A 22,933-nucleotide genomic window follows, 5' to 3' on the forward strand; every position below is an offset into this window, starting at 1 on the left:
CCATTTCGTTTGCCTGCAATGCCTTTTCTTCATCCCTTTGGAAAACTCCTATTCATCCTTCAAGACCAGCTCAGACTTCACCTCTGGATCCCCTTGATGCCACTACCTGTCGTTGTCCCACTATTTTCCTAGGACACGTCGTGCTGACTCTATCATTCGCTCCACGGGGAATTACTGAGTCCCTTCTGTTTGTCAGGCACTATTGCCAGTGATGGAGAAACAGTGGGGACAGAATAGTTCCCTGCCCTCGTGTTGCTTACAGCCTGGCGAGGGGGACAAGCGATGAACAACATCTAAATATGTAGCAGGAGGTGAGTGCTAACAAGAAAGATGCAGCAGAGTAACGGGGAGAGAGGTCTCTTTAGATCAGAGGGTTTCGAAAGGCCCTTCTGAGGAGGTGACAATTAAACCAAACAGCCAGCAAGAAGTGAGGATCTGACTGGACTGCTGTCTCAAGGCAGAGGGGACAGCAAGGACAGAGCCCCTGAGGCCGGATGTGCCTGGCCAGAGAAGGACCAGGGAGAACGGGGTATGGGAAGTTAGGAGAAAAGGGTGGATAGGTGGGGGTGGGTGCTGCGGAGAGCGCAGAGCCTTCCGGCACGCAGGCCCACGGGGCTGGGAGTCAATCATCACCAGGATTACCATGTTTGCACTCTAGCTCTTAACTCCTCCCCCTGGGACTGAACTGATAGTGTCCTTTCTCTCTGCACAGTGGAAGGGAAGCTCCAAGGGTCAGGTTACCATTCAAGGTCAAGAGGCGAGTGCCCATGTAGCCCTCCCCTACCCCACTGGCCTCCTTCGACTTCTTTAGTCTCCACATGGGTCCTGCCAGTGGGCAGGCATTATTGTCCCATTTTTCAGGTGGGGACCGTGAAGCTCAGCAAAAGAAGTGACTCGCAGCTAATGAGCGCCACAGCTGGGACTCTAAAGCCAGCTCATCTTAACCCTGATCCAGAGTTTTTCAGTGTGGTCTTGGCCACCTACATCAGAACCCCGACAGGCAGGGTGGTTGGTCACAGTGCAGATCCCCGGGCCCCTGAGCGGGGACCTGGGGCAGGGGGAGTGGCAGAGGTCTGCATTTTCACAAGCACCTCAGCCGATTGCTGCGCCCGGGTCCTCCCAATTGACCTCCACTTCCTCTCTCCCTGGACCTAGAGGGCAGGGCAGGCTGTGGACGACGCACCTTTTGTCACTGGAACCCAGCGTGTATCTGGCACAGTCTGCACTCAACACCCAGGAATTTCCAAGTCTTAGCTCCCAAACTCAGCCACCAGGGAATACACGGCAGTGTGGGGGGAATCGCTCATAGGCAGATGGGAAAGAAGCCACTGGGCCAGTAAGTGCGGGCAGAGGCAGAAGGGCAGCGCTCCCACCTGGTGCAGGGCGTCTGCCTTGTCAGTGTGCTTCTGCCGGCTGCGCTGGGCGGAGGCCCGATTCTTCTCTTTCTTCTTCAGCTGCCTCTCATGCACCTTGGTGTCCTGCAGGACGAAAGCAGGGGGCTCAGGTCCTAGCGGGGGCTTGGGCCATGTGTCCTGGCCGTCTGCAAAGGCACGCCCTTCCCGAGTCAAGTCCCCGAAGGGCAAGTCATTCACTTCTCTGAACCCAGCACCTCACTCATTCGATGAAAGCATCACAGCACCTTCATCACAGGCCACAGAGCGGGCAGCCCAGGGCCAGCCCAGAGCCAGGAGTCAATAAGGGTCGGCTGCTGTCATTCCCATTGCGATTATTTTCATAGACAAGGTGTTGATTTCCCTAGCCATGAGCTCCATCTGTGAGGGCGGGGCCCGGATCCGACTTGGCTCCATGAGCCCATGCTTAATTCAGGCCCCAAGGTGATATTCGACTATGCAACAAATATTTATTGAGCACCTACTGTATGCCAGGCACTGAGCTAGGGGGACACAGCAGTGAACGAAAGAGGCAAAAATCCTTGCCTTCAAGTGGCTCACATCGTCGTGAGGCCATAACCGAGAACAAATGCATGAAATCGGAGAGTGGACTCCAAGGTTGACGGCTGTGACCCTCCCTGTCCCCTGGGCCCCAGATTAGGGGACCATGATACTTAGACGGAATATTTAACCCAAACACCCAGAGCTCTGCAAGGTCAGGCAAGAGGGAATGTGGGCGGCCCTGCAGCCCAGCCTCCCCTCCCACAGATCTCTGGGAGGGGTGTTCTGAGTGTCTGGACCTCGGGTGTTCTGAGTGTCTGGACCTCAGGTGAGATCCTGGCCTCAGGTGAGAACACTAAGTCCCCGGCGATAGCAGGCCCATTCCAGGTGCAGCAGGACCAAGGGACTGGAGCTTGGGGGAAATACCCCCAATGAGAGAAGGGGGTGGCCTCTGGTACCTGGGTCCTGGGAGAGGGGCAGAGCCTGCAAGGGGAAAGTGCTGGAGAATTTGGGGAGGGGAGAACAGGTGGGTTAGGAGAGGCCAAGTTCTAACCTGGAGGCTGGATCTGCAATGCGAGAGCTGGAAAGCCCTCATTCCAGTCCCTGAGAAAAATGAAGCCCAGGGCTGGGGGTGTGAGGGAGGGTGGGAGAGTAGAAACCATGGCCACACAGCCCATGTGTACAGAGCTGGGACGAGATGATCTGACCACATTCTCTCCCCGCCTGGGCACTGGGGACCCTCAGGCATATTTCCCTTCTCCTCCCATGTCCCCAGCTCCCTGTACTCACCGTCCCAGCCAGCAGCCCTTCACCCCCACTGAGGTGCATGGCTTGAGCAGTGGGGCAGAGGCTCGCACGTGGTTCAGGGTGTCCCTCGGCTGCTGTGACCTCCCAGTGCCCTCTGGAGACCCAAGGAAGTGGTGGCTCTTTAAATCCCCAGTGACCACCCCGCCCCCAGCAAGCCAAGTTTCAGTTTCTTCTAAAGCCACTGGCTGCTCAGAATCCCTGGCTTGGGTTGGCTCACGTGGCTGGAATTTCCTAACATGAGCTGGCCTTCCGGTTGGGCCCCTTCTCTGGAAGGAAGAGGGGAGACTGTGGCTGGAGGAGGGAAGACTAAAGGCCAGGTGTGGGGAGGGTGTTCTGGGGGCAGGAGGGCAGGTTGCCAGGGACAGAACCAAGAGAAAGTAGTGGGGGACCTAGGGCTCATAGGGGACATGGGAGAGACTCTGGGCTCTGGAATTGGAGAAGCCCATGTTCCCAGCTCACCTCTGACACTTTGGAGCTCTGCAGCTTTGAGAAGTTGATTGACCCTCTCTGAGCCTCAGTTGCCTCATCTGTAAAGGGTGTTGGGGGAAGGATACAAATATCCATTCACAGGCTTGATGTGGGAACCAAGCAATGACATAACCACCTCAAACCCTCTGAGACCAATGTTGAGGCAAATATAAGCAACGGGCCTTATACAGGAGAACAGATAAGTAAATTACTGTGATTTTATTCAACAGACCATGTAGCAATAGAATGATGTCTAGCAGCCAGGAGCACGGCTTCCAAGCTATGTGACTCGGGTACATAATTTCAGCTTTGTGTGTCACTGTTTCCAAATCTGCAAAGTGGGGATAACAATAATTCCATCAGGAAGATTAAATAAGTTAAGGCAGATACGGTCCCCAAAACCATGCCTGGTGCAGAGTGAAGGCTCGACAGATATTCACAATTATGGTATGACGGAAGATTCAAAGCTGCACTTATCCTCATGCCTATAAATCCATAATATCCAATTGTATGAAAGTATGAAGCAGCAACAAGATCTGAACAACATAATGTCTGCAAGGTAAAATGTGAATGCATAAAGATGTCCTAAAAGTATAAAAATATGCATAAGAATGAAAAACACATGCAGAGAGATGCGCTGAGGGGGACACACAAGAACTTCAGTTGTATGTGTGGTGTTTTGTTGCTTAAACTGTGGGAACACCGTTCTATGTGATAATAGTATTATCTATACTTTGGGGTATAGATAATGATACCTGAAATATTCCATTATAAAACTTCTATTAAAGACCTAGCGACTCGGAAGCCCCAGGCAAACCTGCATGGCTGCTGCATCTCTGAGAGAGACCGTGCTTGGAAGGGACATCTGTTTGGGGGATGGAGGAGCCACTGACCCCTGTCCAAGAACTGCACGTACAACGCATTCCTGTGGTCTGGTGACCGGAGCATCTGGGCTGGTGCCTGAGTCCTGAGGGCTCAAGATTGATGGCGTGGGATCAAAAGAATGGCAAATACTGTGAGTTCAATCTTCTGGTGATGGCATCCTGGGGTACTGTGCTGAAGAGTTCGCAGCTGCCTCTGAGCTTATTAGAAAAGAACACTGTAATTGATTAGCAATGTCTGCCAACCTATGATTGATTACTGATGTCTGTCATGAGCAGGGCATATAGAGTAACAGTCTTATGTTCAGCATAGGATTGGGCACGAAACCAGTCTGAGCTTTAGTCAGAAGACTTGACTCTGGCACTTGGCACTCTGCTCACCAGGTGTATCGCCTGGAGCCTCAGTGCTCACATACGGATGCTGGGCCTGGCAGAAATCATACCTATTCACAAAGTTGTTTTGCAGATGGGAAAAAAAAGATGAGAAGAAAGCTGTTTGCATATTGTAAAGTACTATTCAGCTAGAACCCATCCCTGTTCCTGGGATCTGTGGGAATGCAGAATTAATGCAGGCTCATAATTTTAAATGCCTGGGTAGGGGGGATTGGACATGAGTGACAGCTGGGCCTGGCCCTCTTTGCTTGTGAGGGGCTGAAGTGGGGGCACTCCGTGCAGTGAGGCTGCCCCGATTTCTCGGAATTATTTTTGTTTCCCAGAAACCAGGAGGGCTGGGCATCCTGCCTGAGGCAGGGACCCAAGGGGCTCATTAAGCCAGTCCATGAACTCCACGGGGAAGGATCCAGGGAGTCATATGCATGATGTAATCAAGAAAAACCACCTGGGGGTGGGTGGCTAGGGCCTGAGTGTCCCCACTCCAGGCCCCAGGCCCACACCTAGACTCTAGTCTTCCCCTCCCCAGACCCCAGCTTCAGGTGGGAAATAGTCAGCAGGTGTGCCTGTGGCCGCTCCCAGGAGGCCACAGCCCCAGAGGAGGGCCGAAGAAGGCAGCATTTATGGCTTGATATTCATGAGGCGTGGCGGGAAGGGACGGACACGGAGTGGCTAATGTTTAATCGTGAATGGCTGTGCAAGCTTTCTCCAAAGAGGTGGCCTCCCTCCCAGGCTGACAGAACAGGCTTCGAGGCCACCCAGTCCAACCTCTCACGTAGAAGGTGAAGAAACTAATGCCTGAGAGGCAAGGTCACCTGGCAGGAGCGGGCAGAGCCGGAGGGAGGACATGTCTCTCTTCCCCAAGCCTTCAGTCCTCCCCCACACCTAGTGTGGAAGGGCCTGGTTCAAAGCCTGCAGTCCCAGTGGGCAATGGACAGGGGCCTCCCAAAACCAGAGCTACAGAGTGAACTCCTGGCAGTGGGATCGCTACGTGTCTTACTCTCTAAAGTACCCCTGGTGCCTCAAACACCGCCTGCACATAATAAGCACTCAATTTAATGAATACGTGAATGAAAGTCCAGCAGGCAGCTTGCCATCGAGAACCCCAAAAGCTTCCTGGATGAGTAAAGAAACTTCTGCCTTACTCATTCCCATAGGACCTGCCCTGAGTTCCTGGGGGACTCTTCCTAACCAACCTCCTTGTTTTACCATTGAGGAAACTGAGGCATGGGGAGGGGCCAGTCCCATGGCTGGTTTGGGAGAAGCTAGGATGCATCGATGCCGTCCAATTCCTTCTCACACCTCCTGGGGCTGGCAAGGTGCTGGGGTTCTCCAGCTGCCCAGGGATGAGGACCTTCTTTCTAGGTCCCAACCCCCTCCCCGCCCCCCGCCATGAACACTCCTCATCTGAGGCCTGGTGTCCTCAGGGCACCTTGAAGGGGCTTCAGATGACAAATAGCAGCGAAAGAGGCCAGGTGGCTGCTGATGGGGCTGAGGCTATAGACTTCTCACTTGCAACTGTGAATGGGCCTGCGTGGGAACTAAGCCTCAGCTGGGATGAGTGAATTTATCACCCAGAGGGCTGTGGGATGCATGCAGGGCAGGGCAGGGCAGGAGGGTAACAGCAACAGGGGGCGCTTCCTGTTGGGGAGATCAAAGAGGGCTTTCCAGAGAAAGAATGTGTGGGCTCCATCCAGGGCCTGTAACTTGATCTTGGGCAAGTCACTTAACTAACGTCTTTATGCCTCATCTGATAATAAGGATTTGATGAAGTAATGTACGTTAAAGGGCTCAGAAAAGTGCCTGGCACACAGTAAGTCACAGGAGCATCTGTTCAACTTTTAACAAAGGCACTCAATTAATACCTGATACATTTTTTCTTCCTTTAACAATAGGCTTATACTTTATTTCATTATTATTATTACTTTTAAGGAAAAAAAAATGGTGTGAAAGAACAGGGATGAGGTTTTCTTTCCAATGAAGCACTTTTGTAGTGAAAAAAAGTTAATGATTGTGTCATGTGTAAGAAGCAGCACTTAATGTTTGATGTAAATTTCTCAAGCTTACAAAGGAATCTCAATAAGAGATGGGAAATTAGGGTTCTCTGGATTCTTAGTTTTATAAATGATCTAACTCAGGTTTGATTTACTGATAAGTCTAGAGTGTACCAGCTTCAGGCACAGCTGGACCATGATGTCCAAGCAACGTCATCGGGAGTCATGTCTCACCCCATCTGCTCTGCTCTGGGCTGGTTACATCCTCCGGCAGGGACCACTCATGGTAGTAAGATGGCCACCAGAAATTCCAGCTTGACTGCCCCAGCATGGGGCGCATCCTTCTACCCCTCATCACTTTTCAAATAGTTCCAACAAAGGTCCTGGGCCTGGCTCTCCTCGGCCTGACTTGAGTCGTGTGGCTAATTCCTGACGTGGGTCACTGTCTAGGAGGTAAAGGCGAGATAAGTAAGGCTGAGTCCCAGCCCATGCTGGAGCCCAGGGGATAGGGTCAGCCCCGTCTTAACCATATGGACTAGGAGTGAGGAAGGGGCAACTCCCAAAGGGTATCAGGGTACTACTGGCAGGAGATGGGGAAACAGACTCTGGCTGATGCCACCACCTAGGCTCAGATTTCGGCTACGAGGAAGTTGCTGCTCAGAGGTACATCCTTTGGCCAAATCACATCGCCAGGTGGGACGAACTCGATGCCTCACGCGTCTCTGACACCAAGCCCAGCACTTTCCCTTTCCATTGCTTCGCAAGGACCCTTTGGTGGGAAGCAAAGGGCTTACTAAGGGGAGGATTCCCAGGACTCCCCAGGAAACAGGAAGCAAAGGACTGACTCACTTCAGCCCAGCACCTTGTGAGTGCTCATTAAAGCCGGAATCCGCAAATAGCCGGGCCTCCCAGGAACTGGGTGACTTCACTGGGTCTCTATGACACCATCGCCACCCAGTCCTCAGCGTGAGCTGACACACGTTCCCACCCCCAGTCCTGCCGGGCCCTCTACCTCCTCCAAAGCTTTGTGCTTTCGAGTCTCTGCTATTCCTTTAACACACACATCTTTCCAGGAAGCTGACTCGAACTTTTAGAAGGGAGCAGAAAGTATAAACAATAAACAGCTGGGCGCCAAAGAGTACGTGAACCTCCCAGAGCTCTGTGGGATGTGGCAGTGGTGACCTGGATTTTCTCAGGTGGTCCAAGTCCCAGATAGGCTTAGTTTCAAATCCCTGCTTTGCCACCTCTTGCTGAGTGACCTCGAACAAGACACTTGGTTTCTCTGGGCCTGTTTCCTTGTCTGTAAAATGGGGATAATGCCCTTACTTTGTCAGAGCTGTCATGGCAACTATCCTGAAACCATACATGGAAAGCACTCACCCACAAGCTCCTTCTTGTCCAGCATCCCTGGCTAGGCCTCCCCCGTGATGTCGCATTCCTACTGTCCACTGCAAATGGTAGAGAAGCCCAGGTTAGGCACCCTGCTAAGATCTTGGACAGTGGAGAGAAAGGAATATCCCCCTGGCCTTTGAGGGGGCCCTCACACCCCTCAAACAATTCTCTCCTTTCTCTTTTGTGCTAGTTCCCATAAGAGCTCTGAGAGGCAGGAAGGCCGTATTCAGAGGCTGGGTGGGGAAGTGATCAGCAGGGTCACAGCAAGGACATGGAGGGCTGGGGTGGAGTTGGGGATAAAGCCCAACTCAGTGTGGCCAGTGACTCCAAGCAACGGACAAGGGTATGTTCGCCTTAGCCAACCCAGTCCAAGGGGTGCCAAGAGCAGAGGATTCTGGAGATTATCTGAGGTTCAGCAAGAGGAGGGGACTTGGTCAAGTGCAAGGAGGTGGCAGAGCCAGGCAGACGAGATACTCCTCGCTATCCAGCTAACGTCAGCGTGAGAAAAGATTGCTGAACCACGTTGAAACGCTGGTAAACATAGGACCTCCCATGGGTCCTGGGCCAGGGTTCCTGAAGCCAGGGGGTTGCCCCATCCAGAAGAAGGCTAGGAAGGGGTCCCAGAAGAACTGCGCTCCCTAGAAACTCAGGTACTACCAGGTGCGCGGCCCCAGGCAGCCTATGCCCTCTCTGGGGCTCAGTTTCCTCATATGTAAAATGAAGGAAAGTATTGACTGAACTTTTGTGGCCCTTCTTGCTGTGGCTGGAGTCTGGGGCCACCCCGAGGCCTCTTGGCAGATGGATACCTCTGGGCTCAAGGGGTCTGTGCCATTTGAGAGAACAGAGGGGGCTTTTCAGCAAACAAGGGGCTGAACGTTGAATGAGGGTGAGAGACCCAGGTTTCTCTTCAGGCCCTGCCACTTCCTTGCCTTCCACTCCAGGCCTCAGCTCGCCCACCCTGCAGACCCCTGCTGGGAGGGGTTGTCTACAAGATGCCCTTCTCCCTTTGGGCCTGGTCCGGGAGCTGGTATCTGTGGGATAGGAGAGGGCGGGGGCCGGGTCTGCCTTGGTCTGGGGGCAGAGAAGCCTGGTAGTTAAGAACAAGGCTGACGGGACCACTGCTTTCTGGCTGGGTGAACAGCTAGTAGGCAAAGCTTTGTGTTTTCGACCCTCTGCTTCTGTCTCTTTTATCAACAGATATTTACTGAGTATCTATTATGCGGCAGGCCCTGTTCTAGGTGCTTGGAGACACTTGTGTATATATATATATAAAAAGATCTACTATCAGAAGCAGAGGGTGAGGTGAGGGAGAAATGGATGAAGGTGGCCAAAAGACACAGACTTCCAGTTTGAGAGAACAGAGGGGGCTTTTTAATTGTGTCTATTATGAGAAGATGGATGTTAGCAGAACCTATCGTGGTAACCATTTCCCAATATACATAAATCAAACCATCATGCTGTACATCTTAAACTTATACAGCGATGTACATCAATTATTTTGCAATAAAACTGAAAAGAAAAAAAAAAAGCTCCAAATCCTTGCCCTCACGGAGCTTCCATCCTAGTGGGGACAGAGTTGGGGGAGAATAAATATAATAAATTGAGGGACTTACACAGGCCTGAAGTGTCCCGGGGGGAATAGAAAGCAAAATTAAGGATTGGCGGAATGTGGGCAAGAGATTAGCATTTTCCAATTTAAATAGGGTAGTCATGGCTGAGCCTCATTGAGATAGTTGAACAATAATTTTTTTTGAGACATTGGACATTTGAGCAAAGCATCGAGGAGAGGGAGATGACAGAGTGGTGTGGATTAGGGCCAGTGGGAAGGGAACCTGGAGAGAAGCAGGTGATCCAGGCAAAGAGCTGCGGGAGCAATTCATGTGGGTCCTCAAAGGCCACCGGAGACTTCAGGCTCTAACTCTGAAAGATAAAGGGAGTACGTGGCACACAGCAGAGCTGAGGGCATTGAGCAGAGGAGAGACAAGATCTGAGCATGGGTTCAAAAGGCCCCTCTGCCTTGGGGGAGGGGAACAGGGAAAGCGGTTGAGAGGCTGCTGCAGCATCTGGGTGAAGGGAGCCCCTGGCTCATCTGTCAAGTGGAGATAAGAGGGTACCCAGCTCTCAGGTTGCTGAGTGAAGGCTCAGCAACTACTCTGCCCTCATTTCCCCAGCCTGGCCCTGTGGAAGCATCGCACAGCCTTGTTCTTGAGGACGCCACAGGCGCAGGGGAGGTGAACGTGGACGTGGTTGTTGGAAGAGCTCAGATTTCCAAGTCTTTCCCCACTCCTCAGATTCTAGAAAGGCCTGAGGATGTCCCGTGCCTTTGGATGGATGGCAGGGAACAGTTCATTTTGTCATCTGAAAGTCGGAAAGGACACTTCATCTGCCTCCCACTCAAAGCAGCTGGCCTGAGACCTGTAAGGAAGATGCTTGAACACTCTGACTTGCCATCTGAGGCATTCGGCTGTGGCTTGCTCATTACACACACCCAGTGGGGACAGGGCTGCCTTTGGATTCTCAAGGCCCACAAGGAGATAATGGGTGGGAGTACAAGAGCAGGCGAGGGAGGAACCGCGGTCTATAGGCAGATGCCATCTCAGTGATTAGGTTGCACATTCGGACTTCCAGTTCTTTGTTTACTAATAATTAGGACAAAACCTATACTTGGGTATGCTGCCACCAAGTGCTGGTCAGGGCTTCTGGCATGAGCATGTGGTCCAAAAAATAAATTTGCATCATAGATGGGTTTCACCAGAGAAAATTAGGATTTCTCTTATCAAAACTGGAACTTATTTTAAACTTCATATGAACATTATAGTTTAAAAAGAATCAAATAGAAAATGCTTTTAAAAAATATTTATGTACACAAATAAATAAATAAAATACTTAGGTATACTTCTTGCTAATGCTTAATGATCAGCAGTTATAACTTAAGCAAGGTCTTTCCTCCTGGCTTTTTTCGATGTTATTTTTCTTCTCTGATTAAAAAGGTGATACATGAAGTGTATGACTGGATCAAAAAGGCTATACCTCTTAAAATTAAGACTAGAAAGCCACATTTTCCTCCCCAGACACTGGGTAAACACACCTCTTTACAAGCCATCTAGAATTCTATCCTCAAGTTACAATCCATTTATTTAGCCTTAAGAAACTCCCTTCAAAAGCAGGTTTGGGTATTTTAATTTCATGATTCTTTCTCGTGAATATGTATATTCACAGCTATATATAACTACAGCTCCATAGATCATTCGTGGTTTTCTTCCAAAGGTACTCCTTAAATATTTTATTTCCTTAAGAGCACCCTTTTGTCCTTTCCACCAGGCAAATGAAAATACTGCCAGTCAGGAGGCTTCTACACTTGTCCTGTAAAGCCTCTCCATCCTCCACCCCCTCAACCCCCATTTCTAGCTACTTGCAATTATTCAAAAGCGAAACAGTTACTTCCTAGTCTTTTACTTTTTCACAGAGTTTCTAGGCTGTTTTTTCAGTTGATATTCACTGTGATCCTACCATGTGGCCCCTAAAAGCCACAACAGCTTGGACAGGGCAGGGCTTAAAGCCTAATGTGTAAACGAGGATTTCGATGCTAGCAGTAAAGTAAAACAATCCAGAAGTTCTTAAGGTAATAATTTTCAGTTTCCCTCAAACCTGCTCCAGAGGCAAAGTTGAACTGCAGTAATTTTCAAACTTCTGTGACCATGACTCTTAGTGAGAAGTACACACAGCCATATAAATACCTGAAACAAACATTTCAACAAGCACTACGTACCTTTACTTCAAGGGCAAAGGCAGGAATGCTTTCTGTTCTGTTCATTCTATTTAATTTTTACCAGTGCTACTACCATATGAAATTAATGTCTTTGTAGTCAACACAAACACGGGCGATTTAATACAGTTCAACTTATTTGTGATGCTAATTTCGCAATCCCCTTAATGGGCTGCATCCTATAGTTTGAAAAGCATGGTTTAGTGGGTTATTGTATTTTTAAAACCAAAATAGTATTGAAGTTCACTTAATATGGCACGGACATCTCTTCACACAAGCACCTTATAGCTCTACCTCACCCTTCTCAAAGGCTTCATGGAATCCACGTCACATATGAACCCCCGCTTAGTTAACTGACCCTCCATGAAGGCTCCTAAGATTTCTTGGGAACCCAGAAAAACGGTGCACTTTACTGTTGACAGACCTGAGTTCAAAATTGCTGCCCAAACTCCTTAAACTCTCTAGGCTCCACTGTAACATCCACAAAAAGGAAATAAACCTTTCAGGGTTGCTGGGAGGATGAAGTAAAAAACACGGAGTGCTTTATAAAAAATTACACAGAAGTTAGCCCTCATCTCCAGCTGGTGCCCGACCTCTTTCTCAAGCGCCGGACAGAACCCTCTCTGTATTGCCCACTCACTTTTACCCTGTAGTAGGCTGGGGGAAGGGCTCAAAAGAAGACAATAAGGTTCGCTCTTCTGAGTTTACTGCCTACTCCCTGGCCTCAGTTTCCTCACTTTTTTCTGGACCCGCGTGCTAAGGTAAAGAACCAAACTATCGGATAAAGTCATTCATTCAACAACAAATATTTATTGAGCAGTTACTATATGCCAGTGTGCTAAGCACCGTGTGAGCCTCAACTTTCTCATAGGCAAAACGAAGAACTGTGCTTCTTAACAGAGAAATGATGGCCATCTTGGGTGGGATAATTCTTTGTGTGAGACTGTACTCTGTCCTCTAAATGACATTGGGGACAACGCAATGACGCCCTCGCACATTCCGAAACCGCTCCTAAAGGGCATTTTCGCCCTCGATGGAGAACCCCTTGCCCACTCTCTACGATTCCAAGTGCCAGGGAAAGGATAAGGCTCTGTCACCGGCAGGTTCAAGATGACGCCGAGGCCGGAGATGAGAAGGATCTACACCACGTTTTCGGGGAACAGAGCCTTACCCTGGCGCCGGGATGAGCTCGTCAACAAACTTGGGGCTCTCGGTTCTGACTTCTGAGTCTGAACTCTAACTCCCTATGCAGCCAAGACACAACCCAGGAACTTCAGGTTTCTATTCCCGGTTGAGCCTGAGGTCCTGGGGAGGAAGGAATGGCGGTGTCCTAGTCCCTCAAGACCTCGGGATGCGAAGGGTTAACGCAGGTGGCCGCTCAGAAGCCCCTTCACCGCTAGAGGGACCTTCGCCGCGGCACCGCTGGGAGACTTCGCGATCACGTGGGAGCGAGGGCGGGACCAAGTGAGGGTCCGACCAATAGACTGTGCTGTCGGTGGGCATGATAGCCAATAGGAGCAGGGAGAGGGGTCCCGGGACTGGAAACGGCTGCCGGAGGGGGCTACGGGGATCATGGGCCTTTTGACCATCCTGAAGAAGATGAAGCAGAAAGAGCGGGAGCTGCGACTGCTCATGCTGTATCCTCTCGGACACCGGAGCCGCCAGGGTAGCGGGGACCCCGCCGGGTGGGCGGCACTAGGCGCCCCCTACCGGGCGCGGGGGTGCGCGGCGGGCTGGCCCATCCCAATTCCTTATTGTGCGTCACGCACGTGGGCGCTACCAATCACCTCTGGCGGGGGGCCGGGAGGAGGCCGTACCACGGGCTCAGGGCGGGGGGGACTCCGTTCCCAAGGCCAAAGGTGTGGGCCTAATGGCTCAGCGGCCAGACCAGATGACCTCATGTAGAGGGGAAGTGGGACTCGAAGGTGGCCCAGACGCCACCACACGTTAGTCTGGCGTGAAGCGTGGGGCTGCAGTCCTCCCCGGCTCCGGCCTCCCCCGCTTCTCCTAGGGGCCAGGCCCCGCCCTGTAGGTCGGAATCCCCGCGGCATGCAGCCTCTGCTCTCGGCTCCGGGGAGAGGAGGGTGTGGACTCCGCGGGTACTTTTGCCCATGGGTCCAATTGTCCCATCTTTTTATTTGCTGCCGCACGGCCCGTCATTGTCCCCGCGTCTGACGGCTTGTAGGCCCGAGGGGCCCCGCTAACCTGCCGAGTTCCATTAGCAGGCATTTGCACTCGTTCGCCCTAGTCTATGCCAGGACGCCCTCTCCTCCGCCCCAGCTCCCCGGCAGAGAGGAGACATCCGTGTGTACAGATAGCTCAGACATAACATTCACATCATATGTTTTTTTAAAGTGCTTGAAAAAAATAAAATGAGAAAGGCGCAGAGAATCACTCATCCAATAAATATTTTTCGAGCGCCTAGTATGTGCTAGGCACTGTCCTAGGGGCTGGGGTAAAACAAAAACAACCCGTGCCTTCATGAGCATTTTGTAATTCTGGAGGAAGAAAGATGTTAAAAGCAAATAAGTAAAATACATGGTATGCGTGGAGAAGAATGCAATTTAAATAAGGTGATCGAAGAAAGTGGCATTGAGAAAGTAAGTTGAGTGATGACAGGGACATGAGGGATGGACCGTGTAGATATCTGGGGGAAATTGTTTAAGCAAAGAGAACAGCAAGTGCAAACGCCTAGAAAAATGAACTCGAGGTGTCTCTAAAGGAATTTCAAGGGGGACAGTGTGGAGGACAGTACTAGGTTAGGACCGAGAGGTGATGGCTTCACTGTAGGGCCTTTTGGTTCTTGGCTTTTCCTTTAAATGAGAAGTGCTGAGGGGGGATGTGATCGGAGGCCGGGCCACTGCAGTAACGCAGGTGAGAGAGGGTGGTGGCTCAGACAAGGATGCAGGCAGTCAGGGGATGGAAGTTGGGGCACATTTTGACAGTGGGGCCAGCGGGAATTGCTGCTGGATTGGACACCCGAGAGGGTGAAATCAAGCAGGACTGCTACGTTTCTGGCCCAAGTAATAGAATAATGAGGAGCCGCTTGCTGAGATGGAGAAGCTGGCAGGGAGCAAGGTCAGAGAAAAGATGGAAGCTCAGTTTGGGGCATGTGACATCCCTCAGCGACATCTCAGAAACGTCAGATAGGCAGCTGGATATAGGGACTGATGTCCATGGGAGCAGCTGGATGGGACATATAAATTTGGGAATCATCAGCATAAAGAGGGTGTTCGAAGCCATGATCCTGGATGAGACCATCGAGGGGGCGAGTGTGGACAGACACTGCTGAGGCGTACTTAGATCGGGAGGTCATGGAGATGAGTGGCCAGGAGTGGAGGAGGAGAATCAGGCAACGGTGTGTCCTGGAGCTGAGGGAGGCACAGGCCACTCTGTCAGGTGCTGCTGGTGGAGCAGGAAGGTGAGGACTGAGGACTGCCTGGCCGTCAGAGTCTTTAGGGACAGACTCGGCAAGAGCAGTCGTGGGGAAGCAGAGGAAGCAAAAGACTCGTGGGTTCGAGAAAGAGCAGGAGGACAGAAATTGGAGAGGATGAGTATGGACACGATTTTGAGGAAATTGGCTATAAAAGAAGGGAAATAGAGGAGTAAGTAAGGGGGAGAGGGATCAGGAGAGGATGTTTGCTCCTTGTAAAGTGGGCGAGAGGTCAGTTTGTCAGCTGAGGGGAATGATCCAGCGGAGAAGGAAACGTGGATGATGGAGTTGGGAGAGGGGGTAATCAGCCGATTATCAGGGGCTGAGGCTGGGCCTCAGGAGAGGTTCTGTTGCCCCCATGTCACTGGTTTGAGTCACTCGTCCAGGTCAGGCGAGCAGAAAGCCTGCTGAGTCCAGGGCCTAGGCCCCCCCTCCCAACTGCAGGCTCCTTAAGCGTTGGAAAAAGGAGGATGATTCTCTCTGGCTAGTGAACTCACCCATTCATTTGCACACTCACTCAGCTGCAAAGGGTTTGGAATATTCCGTAAACAGAAAGGCAAGGGTAGCTGCCTCCAGATACTTGCTATTGCTTTTCTTCTGCCTAGAATGCTCTTCCCCGGGTGTTTCAAAGAGTTGACTCTTTGTAGTTTGGGCCTCAGCTTGAGACCCTCAGAGGGTCCTTCCCCGGTGCCCAAGCCGAAGGAAACTCTTCCAATGACCCTCCGCAAAAGCCTGCTCCTTGTATTTCTAACACTCACCAGGATCTGACAGTACCGTGTTTCTCATCAGTTTGAACTCTTATCAGCTGTCTCTGCATTAGAGGGTAAACTGCGCAAGGGCGAGACTTTGACTCTGGGTCCCCTAGCAGCAGGAGATGGCCTGGCATTTAGTAGATATTCAGTAAATATCGTGGAGTGAATTAAGGAGTCTGGTCAGGAGGAGATATTTGTTTAATACTTCCTCATTTATCCTGGGCCAATGATGGGTCAGGCATGTGCTCAACTGATTTTGCTAGGTGGCGGGAAATGATTTGTCCCCTAAGAAAGGGGCACTGTGACAGTGTCACTGCCTTGCAGAGCACGGGGGTTTCTCCTTAACCTGGTGTGCCCCAGTGGCCTGGACAATGCTGGCAAAACAACCATCCTCAAGAAGTTCAATGGAGAGGACATCGACACCATCTCTCCAACACTGGGCTTCAACATCAAGACCCTGGAGCACCGGGGGTGAGCGGGGTCCCTACAGGTGGGCAGGCAGCCCAGAGCAGGGCTGGGAGGGTGGGGTCAGTCAGGCTGACCTGCCAGCCATCCCGTCCCTGCACAGATTCAAGCTGAACATATGGGATGTGGGCGGCCAGAAGTCCCTGCGCTCCTACTGGCGAAACTACTTTGAGAGCACGGATGGCCTCATCTGGGTGGTGGACAGCGCTGACCGCCAGCGCATGCGGGATTGCCAGCGCGAGCTCCAGAGCCTGTTGGTGGAGGAGGTGGGCAGGGGGCCTGGCTGGGGTGGGGGGAGGGCGGCTGGGCTTCCACCGGTGTCCAGGCCCCAGTGCTTTGTGCACATGCATGATATGTGGAAACCTTCCCCACAGATTCCCTGAGGGCTCTGTGACCGCAGAGGGACGCTTAGATCAGGGTCTCTTCCTTCCCTGAGCCCTTGCCACGTGCCCAGTATTCTTGGGGAGGCAGAGACGACCCCTGGTTCAGGGAGGCCCATAGTGCCGCAGGCAGGACACACTGTGGACCAAGACCCGGGCTCACATCTCTGTGATGTCACTGCGTCACCACCCTGAGCTCGTTTCCACACCTCACATCAAGCTTTAGAGAGGATGACCGCAGGCCAGTGTGTGAGCCTGGCTCAGGAGTCAGACCCTTCACTGTGTGACCTCAGGCAAGGCACTCGACCTCTCTGCACCTCCACTTCCTCATCGCTACAATGGGCATTATAATTAGGGTGATCTTATAATTTATTGTATGGGCTAAAACACTTTTCTTTAAATGAAATTTTAGATTTACAGAAAAGTTACAAAGATAGCGAGGAGAGACCCCATATACCCTCACCCTGCTTCACCACTGTCAGCATCTCACATAGTCACCGTACATTTGTCAAAACGAAGAAACTGACATTGGGAAGTTACTCTTAAAAGCTACAGGCTGTATTTGGATTTCACCAGTTTTTCCACTAATACCCTTTTTCTGTTCCAGGATGTGACCCAGGTTACCACAGCGCATTGAGAGTAAAATGAGGACACTTTTGAGAGAAAGAGGAGGTTGTTAATTATCATGCAGGGACAGCAGTTGTAAACGGGGCTGTCCTGGGCACACAGGGACATATGGTCACCCGGTATAACAGTAGCTACCTTCCGGGGTGTCAAGCAGCTCCAGTGCGATGGCTGTCAAAGGCCTGGCCCTTTATAACTGCCCATTTGGAGCAACTTCCAGAACTAAACACACACACGGATATAACTAGAATCAGAGGCAGAGAGGCCTGTCAGGGCAGTGGGACAGTAAAGGGCTACATGCACTTAGAAAAGGGAAAGGCCACTTCCAGCGGACCCCATGGCCTCTGAGACAGTTGCATTCTTGGTGCACATCATATCATCCAATGGAGCAGTCAAGAACTTCAGTTAGCTGGGAGATGCCCACTCGGTGGTGACTGGACTAGAGCCAGGGCCCAGGTACAGCCCAGGGCTCCCTCTGCCCAATGTGTGCCGGCCTCAGAGGCATTGTCCACAATGCCTACCCTGCTTGGGCCGCTCCCACCGCACGGGGCCTTGCCCTCATCTTCCAGGTTGCTGACTCCAGATGCTCTGGGGGATTAGGTGAGGGGCCAGGCTGCCCTCCGAGCCCAAATACCCCTCCATGTCTCTTCTCCAGCGCCTGGCCGGAGCCACCCTCCTCGTCTTTGCCAACAAGCAGGACCTTCCCGGAGCACTGTCCTCTAATGCCATCCGTGAGGTGAGTTCAGGCCTCAGCACAGGCTCGGGGAGGAAAAGAGGCACACATTTCCCTGTTAACTTATTTTAAAAGCATTTATTAGCCCCTGCTATTCGGGGCGCTGAAGAGTCAGCAGTCAGTGGCGCCTGTTAGCCTGGAGGAAGGCAGGCCTGCAAATAGATCATGCCACAGGGTGACAGCCATGTAGTCAAGGCTTTCTGTGTGCCAGGCTCTTTGCATGGATTCACTCATCCTATTCTCATAACAACCTCATGAGGGAGGAACTATTATCAGGCTTAAAGAGGTTAGGTAACTCGCCCAAGGTCACACAGCCAGTAAGTAGAAAAGCCAGGATTTAAACACAGGCCTGTCTGACCCCACAGTCTGCATCTCTCTTTTTTTTTTTTTTTTTTTATGCCTATAGCACCCAGTCTTCCTAGGTGGTCACCCATCCAAGTACTAACCAGGCCTGACCCTGCTTATCTTCCAAGATCAGACGGGATTGGTCGTGTTTAGGGTGGCGTGGCCGTAGACAGAGTCTGCATCTTACCTGTTTTTCTAGCACTTTAGCACCAGAATGAGAAAGAGGGGTTAGAATCTTGGTTCTGCCACTTACTAGCTGTGTGACCTTAGGCAGTTTGCTTAACCTGTCTTGAGCTTTCCTTGGTAAAATGGCCAGCACAGTGTCTGGCTCATATGGCCTTGGGAGGAATGGATGAGAGGACATTTGTAGGCCACATAGCACAATGCCTGGATCCTAGCGATGCTCGGAAGCCTGTGTTGCTTTTATATCCTTACGGGATAGTGCCGGCACGGCAGTGTACGGCGAGCCTTGGCGCCTTGCGGGGCTGACACATCTTCACCAGAGGCCAGGGAAGGCTTCCCAGAGCAGGGCCTTGAGGAGGTATGGATTCCCTCTGGGCCAGGAACGGGACGGAGCCTCTAGCCGGCAGGGTCACTGGGCCCCAGCAGCACTTTCCACCCTTTCAGGCCCTGGAGCTGGACTCCATCCACAGCCACCACTGGTGCATCCAGGGCTGTAGCGCCGTCACTGGGGAGAACCTGCTGCCCGGCATTGACTGGCTCCTGGATGACATTTCCAGCCGCATCTTCACGGCCGACTGAGCCGCTCCAGACGCCCCGACATCACAGTCTGGGTTGTCCCTTCTACCCCCTGGCCCTCACCAAGCACCATCCATGGGAGGATGGGAATCAGCCAGCCCAACTAACACTCCCCAACCCCTCCGTAACCTGCTGCTGCCGCCCACTGCTGCTCCGTGGCCAGCCAGCTCCCATGACAGGAGGGCTGCCCTCCTGGCTGTCACCCTGGCTCCTGACCTGGCCCTGCAGCTGCCATACCAAGAGGTGAGGGTTGGGGCTGGGCGGGGGCTGTCTCTGCTGCTATGGAGGCTGTGGGCCTCGTCCTTTGCTCAGCTGTAAGAATAAACAGTTCCTTGCCCCTACTCCCAGCTGAATTATTTACTGATTCAACAACTTTAGAGACCGTCTACAGCCCACCGTCCAGAGGGAGAGAGAATTTCAGTGTTAACTCTGCTTTGTCAAAGGCATATGCAAAGAATATAGAAGCACAGGACCAGGCTGCAACTAATTCCATTTGGAAGAGTCTAGGCAGGCTTCCCAGAGGAGGTGACATTAAAACTGGGAATTCAGGATGAGTAGTTTTCCAGAGGAAGGGGGAAGACAGTTTACCAAAGTAACTGTTACCCTCAGAGGTATGAATTAGAAAAAAGGATGCACCCTCACATCAGGGCTCACAGATTCTTGAATGGAACACGGGCTGAATTTCAGCTCCCAATTTCCTGTCACAGCCAAGAACCCACATACAGTGGACAACATGCACACCTGTACAAGGCAGCATTGGTTCAAGCAGAAGGATGAAAAGCAAAGATTCTTGGGAAATGACTCAGGTGTAGGACTAGCTAACCAAGGGCACAGCCAGGAAGGGGCCTTCCCTGGAGGCTGGAACAGGGGCCAGGCTGGGAAGGGACAGGAACCAGGGTGGCCCCAGGGTGGCAGGACAGAGGGATATTTTTACAGGGCCCCATTCTGTGGTCTCAGCCTAATCTGCAGGGTTCTGTTCAAAGCACTCACTACTCACTGTCACATTTAAGGCGAACCCTAAACAGTACGGACTCTCAGTATCCCCATTTATATGGGAACCGAGCCTCTAGGAGTTTACATGACTTACTCAAAGTCGGGGAGCTGGGGGTTGGACCCAGCACACTTAGCACTAGGCCCTCCTAACCGTTTTAGTTTTTGTCTCTGTTTGAAATTTAAACGCCAGTGAGAGGGGGCCTAATGTGTCTAATGAGGGAGGGGTAGTTTAACCAAGGGAAAGGTGAGGAAGAAACGCCATATTTGCTCTTAAACTGGCACTAGGATCCCTTGTAGACACCTGTGCAAAATCTGGGCTTTGTTAGGGTGGTAGAAGGGGCATGGATGTCGGGTGGACAACCTTAGAACATCAACTGTCCTTCAGTGTGAAAAACAAACTGCCTTCCCTGTCCTCTGTGCACGACACCGTGGTTCTCACGCTCCCAAACCCTGTGCTGAGTGAACAACCCAGGCCCAGAGCCAAACTCTAGCTGTGCCACTCACTGAGTGATACTGAGCAACCTGTCTGTGCCTCGGTTTCCTCATCTGCAGAAAGATAAAGGCACCTACCTCCTAGGGTTGGGATGAGGAACAAATGGGTGGGTGTCTTTTGTGTCTTAAGCACTGCATAATGTTAGCTATAATTATCATTATATGAACCAGCAGGAGCTCGAGCAGATCCGACCAATGGGAACTCAGCCATCCACTGATCCAGTGAGTCACCCCAGTGTTCAAGTCCTGAGGGCCTTTTAGTAAGCAGCACCCTGGATTTAAAATGTGAATTATGCATGGTTAGAGACAAGAAAATAATAAGGTTATTATACTCATCACAAAGGCCTATGGATGGGGAGTTTGAGCTGTGGCAGAAAATCTGCATCACATGGTCAAGCAGACACAGGGCGAATGTGGGGAGCAGGCTCGCTGCAGCTGTGTGCTTGCAGCTTTCCCCTCTCCCCTGCCTTCTAGAAAGCTCTTCTGTTTGTTTCTCATAGTGATGGAACGGGCGGAGGTGGCATCTGGAGAAGGCCAAAGGCTAAACTGATCTACACAGGAAAAGGCTTGGAGGAGACAGGAAAAAAGAAGGTGGAAAGGGGAGAATTAGGAGCTGCCAGGCCTGGGAGGGGAGTTAATGATTAACGAGGAGACTCAGTCCCGCCCAGAGAGCTTTAGAGAACAGGAGCCATGTCCCTCCCAAGGGGTCTTTAGAGGCTCCCTGGTGCGTGTAGTAGGCGAGGACACCACCCTTCCCAGCCTCCTCCAGAACACCTCATAGATGAGCTACCTCATATCTGAGCTTCCAAGGGTCTGATTTGGGCTTTTGCTTTGTGCTTCTTTCGGGAGACTGGCCATCCAGAGCCCGGACATCTGAGTTCCAGTAACAAGAGCAGCCGTGAATGCTTAAGCGCTCCACCCACACTGCCGCATTTAAGCTTCGCAGCCTGGTGGTGGTGGTACAGTCAGGGTCCTTGACGGCCTGCCCCAGACGCAGATTATAACTGCCTTCAGCAGAAAGGACAGTTTCTTGGAAGGATGGTAGGGACTCACGGCATCCGGATGGAGGTGGGACATCCAGGCTTGGAAAACAGAGTGCTTCAGAAGCTGGGCGGCCAAACCCACAGCCAACACTGTACTCCAGGAACAAGTAGGTCCCCTTGCCAGGCACTGTGCCCTTTGTCCCTCACTCAAGATTCAAGGACTCAGGAGCGAGTCCCCCACCCAGACCTGGGACCTGGAGCAAGGCAAGGAGCTGGCACCTTTGGATTCTGGGGTGGGAGGCTGGAGGCTACACATACTAGAGAACTTCCTCCAAAGATCTGGTACAACCGTACTAACAGGAAGAAGTGACAACAAAGGAAGAAACAAACATCCACGGCAGTAGATTCTATTACAAACATCCCCATTCTCGAGATGAGAAACTGAGGCTCCGGCATTTATGAGAAAGTCATACAGCTAGTAAAAAGTATGACTTCGAACCCATGACACCATCGTGCTTCTCCGAATTCTTTTTGCTCCCCTGCCCAACCTTTCCAGAAAACACACATTAGCGAATCCTACGGAGGGAGACGGAGAAATAATTTGGTTAAGTCTGGCACATATTGGCCACAATAAAAATTGGGTAAATGGATGAAGGGAATTGGTAAGCAGAGGAGAAGTCCTTTGGAGATCTGTGATGAGGGTTTACCTCGGATGGGGTGGGCTTGAGCTCTTGGCAGAGAGGAGTGATCCAACCTCCCCAATCCTTACTCTCAAATCCCCTAGTTTACCCTTTACCAACGACCGAGAACTTTTTAGACGCTCCCTTGGCCGCGCTCCAGGGCCGAGAACTGCACTGTCACTTGTGACCAGCTCCCTAGGCCCGAGGACGGAGGGCGCAGGCCCAGGCTAGGCGGCGGCTGGCGGCTGCTGACCGGGAGGGGCGGGGGCGACGTGGAGGAGGCTAAGGCCAGCGGTCGGCTCTGCTCCAGCTGAGTTGCCATGTCCCGCCAGGCGAAGGACGACTTCTTGCGGCACTACACAGTCTCCGACCCCCGGACCCACCCCAAGGGCTACACCGAGTACAAAGTGACCGCGCAGGTGAGGTAGGGCCCAGCGGGGACCTTACCCTTTTAACAAGAGGGATGCCGAGTTTTACCTTAAGGCAAGGCACTGGTAGAACATCCCTTTTCGGACGACAGAAATATATTTCCCCTTTAAGGGGAAGCCGTTGCGCGGACCGTCTTCCTTTCTAGCCATCAGGGGGCGGGGTTATGAGAGGGCGCTGTCCTCTTAAAAGGGCTTGGACTGCAGTTCCGATCCGGTGAGTTGGGTTACCCACCCCTAGGTGTGGTACGTGGGCGTGAGGCCGTAAATTTCTTTAAA

General features: G+C 51.9%; 3 protein-coding genes, 1 long non-coding RNA gene and 1 pseudogene across 7 annotated transcripts in view; 3 read left to right on the plus strand and 2 right to left on the minus strand.

The window, feature by feature from the left end:
* The window catches only part of BATF2 (basic leucine zipper ATF-like transcription factor 2), a 6,413-nt gene extending 3,536 nt beyond the window's left edge, over positions 1-2,877 (minus strand). Inside the window, exons 1-2 of one of the 3 annotated variants that reach the window (XM_011368774.2) lie at positions 2,682-2,877; positions 1,374-1,478 (exon numbers count right to left, since the gene is read on the minus strand). In XM_011368774.2, coding sequence (XP_011367076.1) covers positions 1,374-1,478; positions 2,682-2,720 — 144 coding nt within the window. In that variant the 5' untranslated portion in view covers positions 2,721-2,877. The other 2 variants (XM_011368773.2, XM_023535797.1) reach the window with 2 other exon arrangements.
* Positions 2,175-4,078, plus strand: LOC111744959. The gene is made up of 3 exons (XR_002782420.1): positions 2,175-2,238; positions 3,398-3,726; positions 3,956-4,078. It is a non-coding gene; the product is annotated as an uncharacterized LOC111744959 (long non-coding RNA).
* An 8,995-nt stretch (positions 4,079-13,073) lies between these two features.
* Positions 13,074-19,422, plus strand: ARL2 (ADP ribosylation factor like GTPase 2). 2 transcript variants are annotated; one of them, XM_023535770.1, is made up of 6 exons: positions 13,074-13,227; positions 16,136-16,246; positions 16,344-16,506; positions 17,900-17,980; positions 18,765-18,863; positions 18,950-19,422. In XM_023535770.1, exons 1-6 carry the CDS (start codon positions 13,163-13,165, stop codon positions 19,082-19,084), a joined length of 654 nt encoding a protein of 217 aa, XP_023391538.1. In that variant the 5' UTR covers positions 13,074-13,162; the 3' UTR covers positions 19,085-19,422. The 2 variants fall into 2 exon arrangements, with proteins under 2 accessions (XP_023391538.1, XP_011367078.1); XM_011368776.2 differs by lacking the exon at positions 18,765-18,863.
* Positions 18,375-18,493, minus strand: LOC111744991 (annotated as a pseudogene).
* Positions 19,423-22,404: 2,982 nt separating the features above from the next.
* Positions 22,405-22,933, plus strand: part of SNX15 (sorting nexin 15) — a 10,897-nt gene continuing 10,368 nt past the window's right edge. Inside the window, exon 1 of the mRNA XM_011368779.2 lies at positions 22,405-22,648. Within this exon, the coding sequence (XP_011367081.1) occupies positions 22,550-22,648 (99 nt within the window). The 5' untranslated portion in view covers positions 22,405-22,549. The remainder of the gene's footprint in view (positions 22,649-22,933) is intronic.

The sequence above is a fragment of the Pteropus vampyrus genome, unplaced genomic scaffold, assembly GCF_000151845.1.
Source record: "Pteropus vampyrus isolate Shadow unplaced genomic scaffold, Pvam_2.0 Scaffold144, whole genome shotgun sequence".
Classification (NCBI taxonomy): domain Eukaryota; kingdom Metazoa; phylum Chordata; class Mammalia; order Chiroptera; family Pteropodidae; genus Pteropus; species Pteropus vampyrus.

Bases quoted from the DNA above. Each gene is read 5' to 3' on its own strand.
- ARL2 (XM_023535770.1), top strand. From the start codon at position 13,163: ATGGGCCTTTTGACCATCCTGAAGAAGATGAAGCAGAAAGAGCGGGAG. The intron at 13,228-16,135 runs GTATCCTCTCGG...GGTGTGCCCCAG, and splicing joins GAGCTGCGACTGCTCATGCT to TGGCCTGGACAATGCTGGCA. The intron at 16,507-17,899 runs GTGGGCAGGGGG...TCTCTTCTCCAG, and splicing joins AGAGCCTGTTGGTGGAGGAG to CGCCTGGCCGGAGCCACCCT.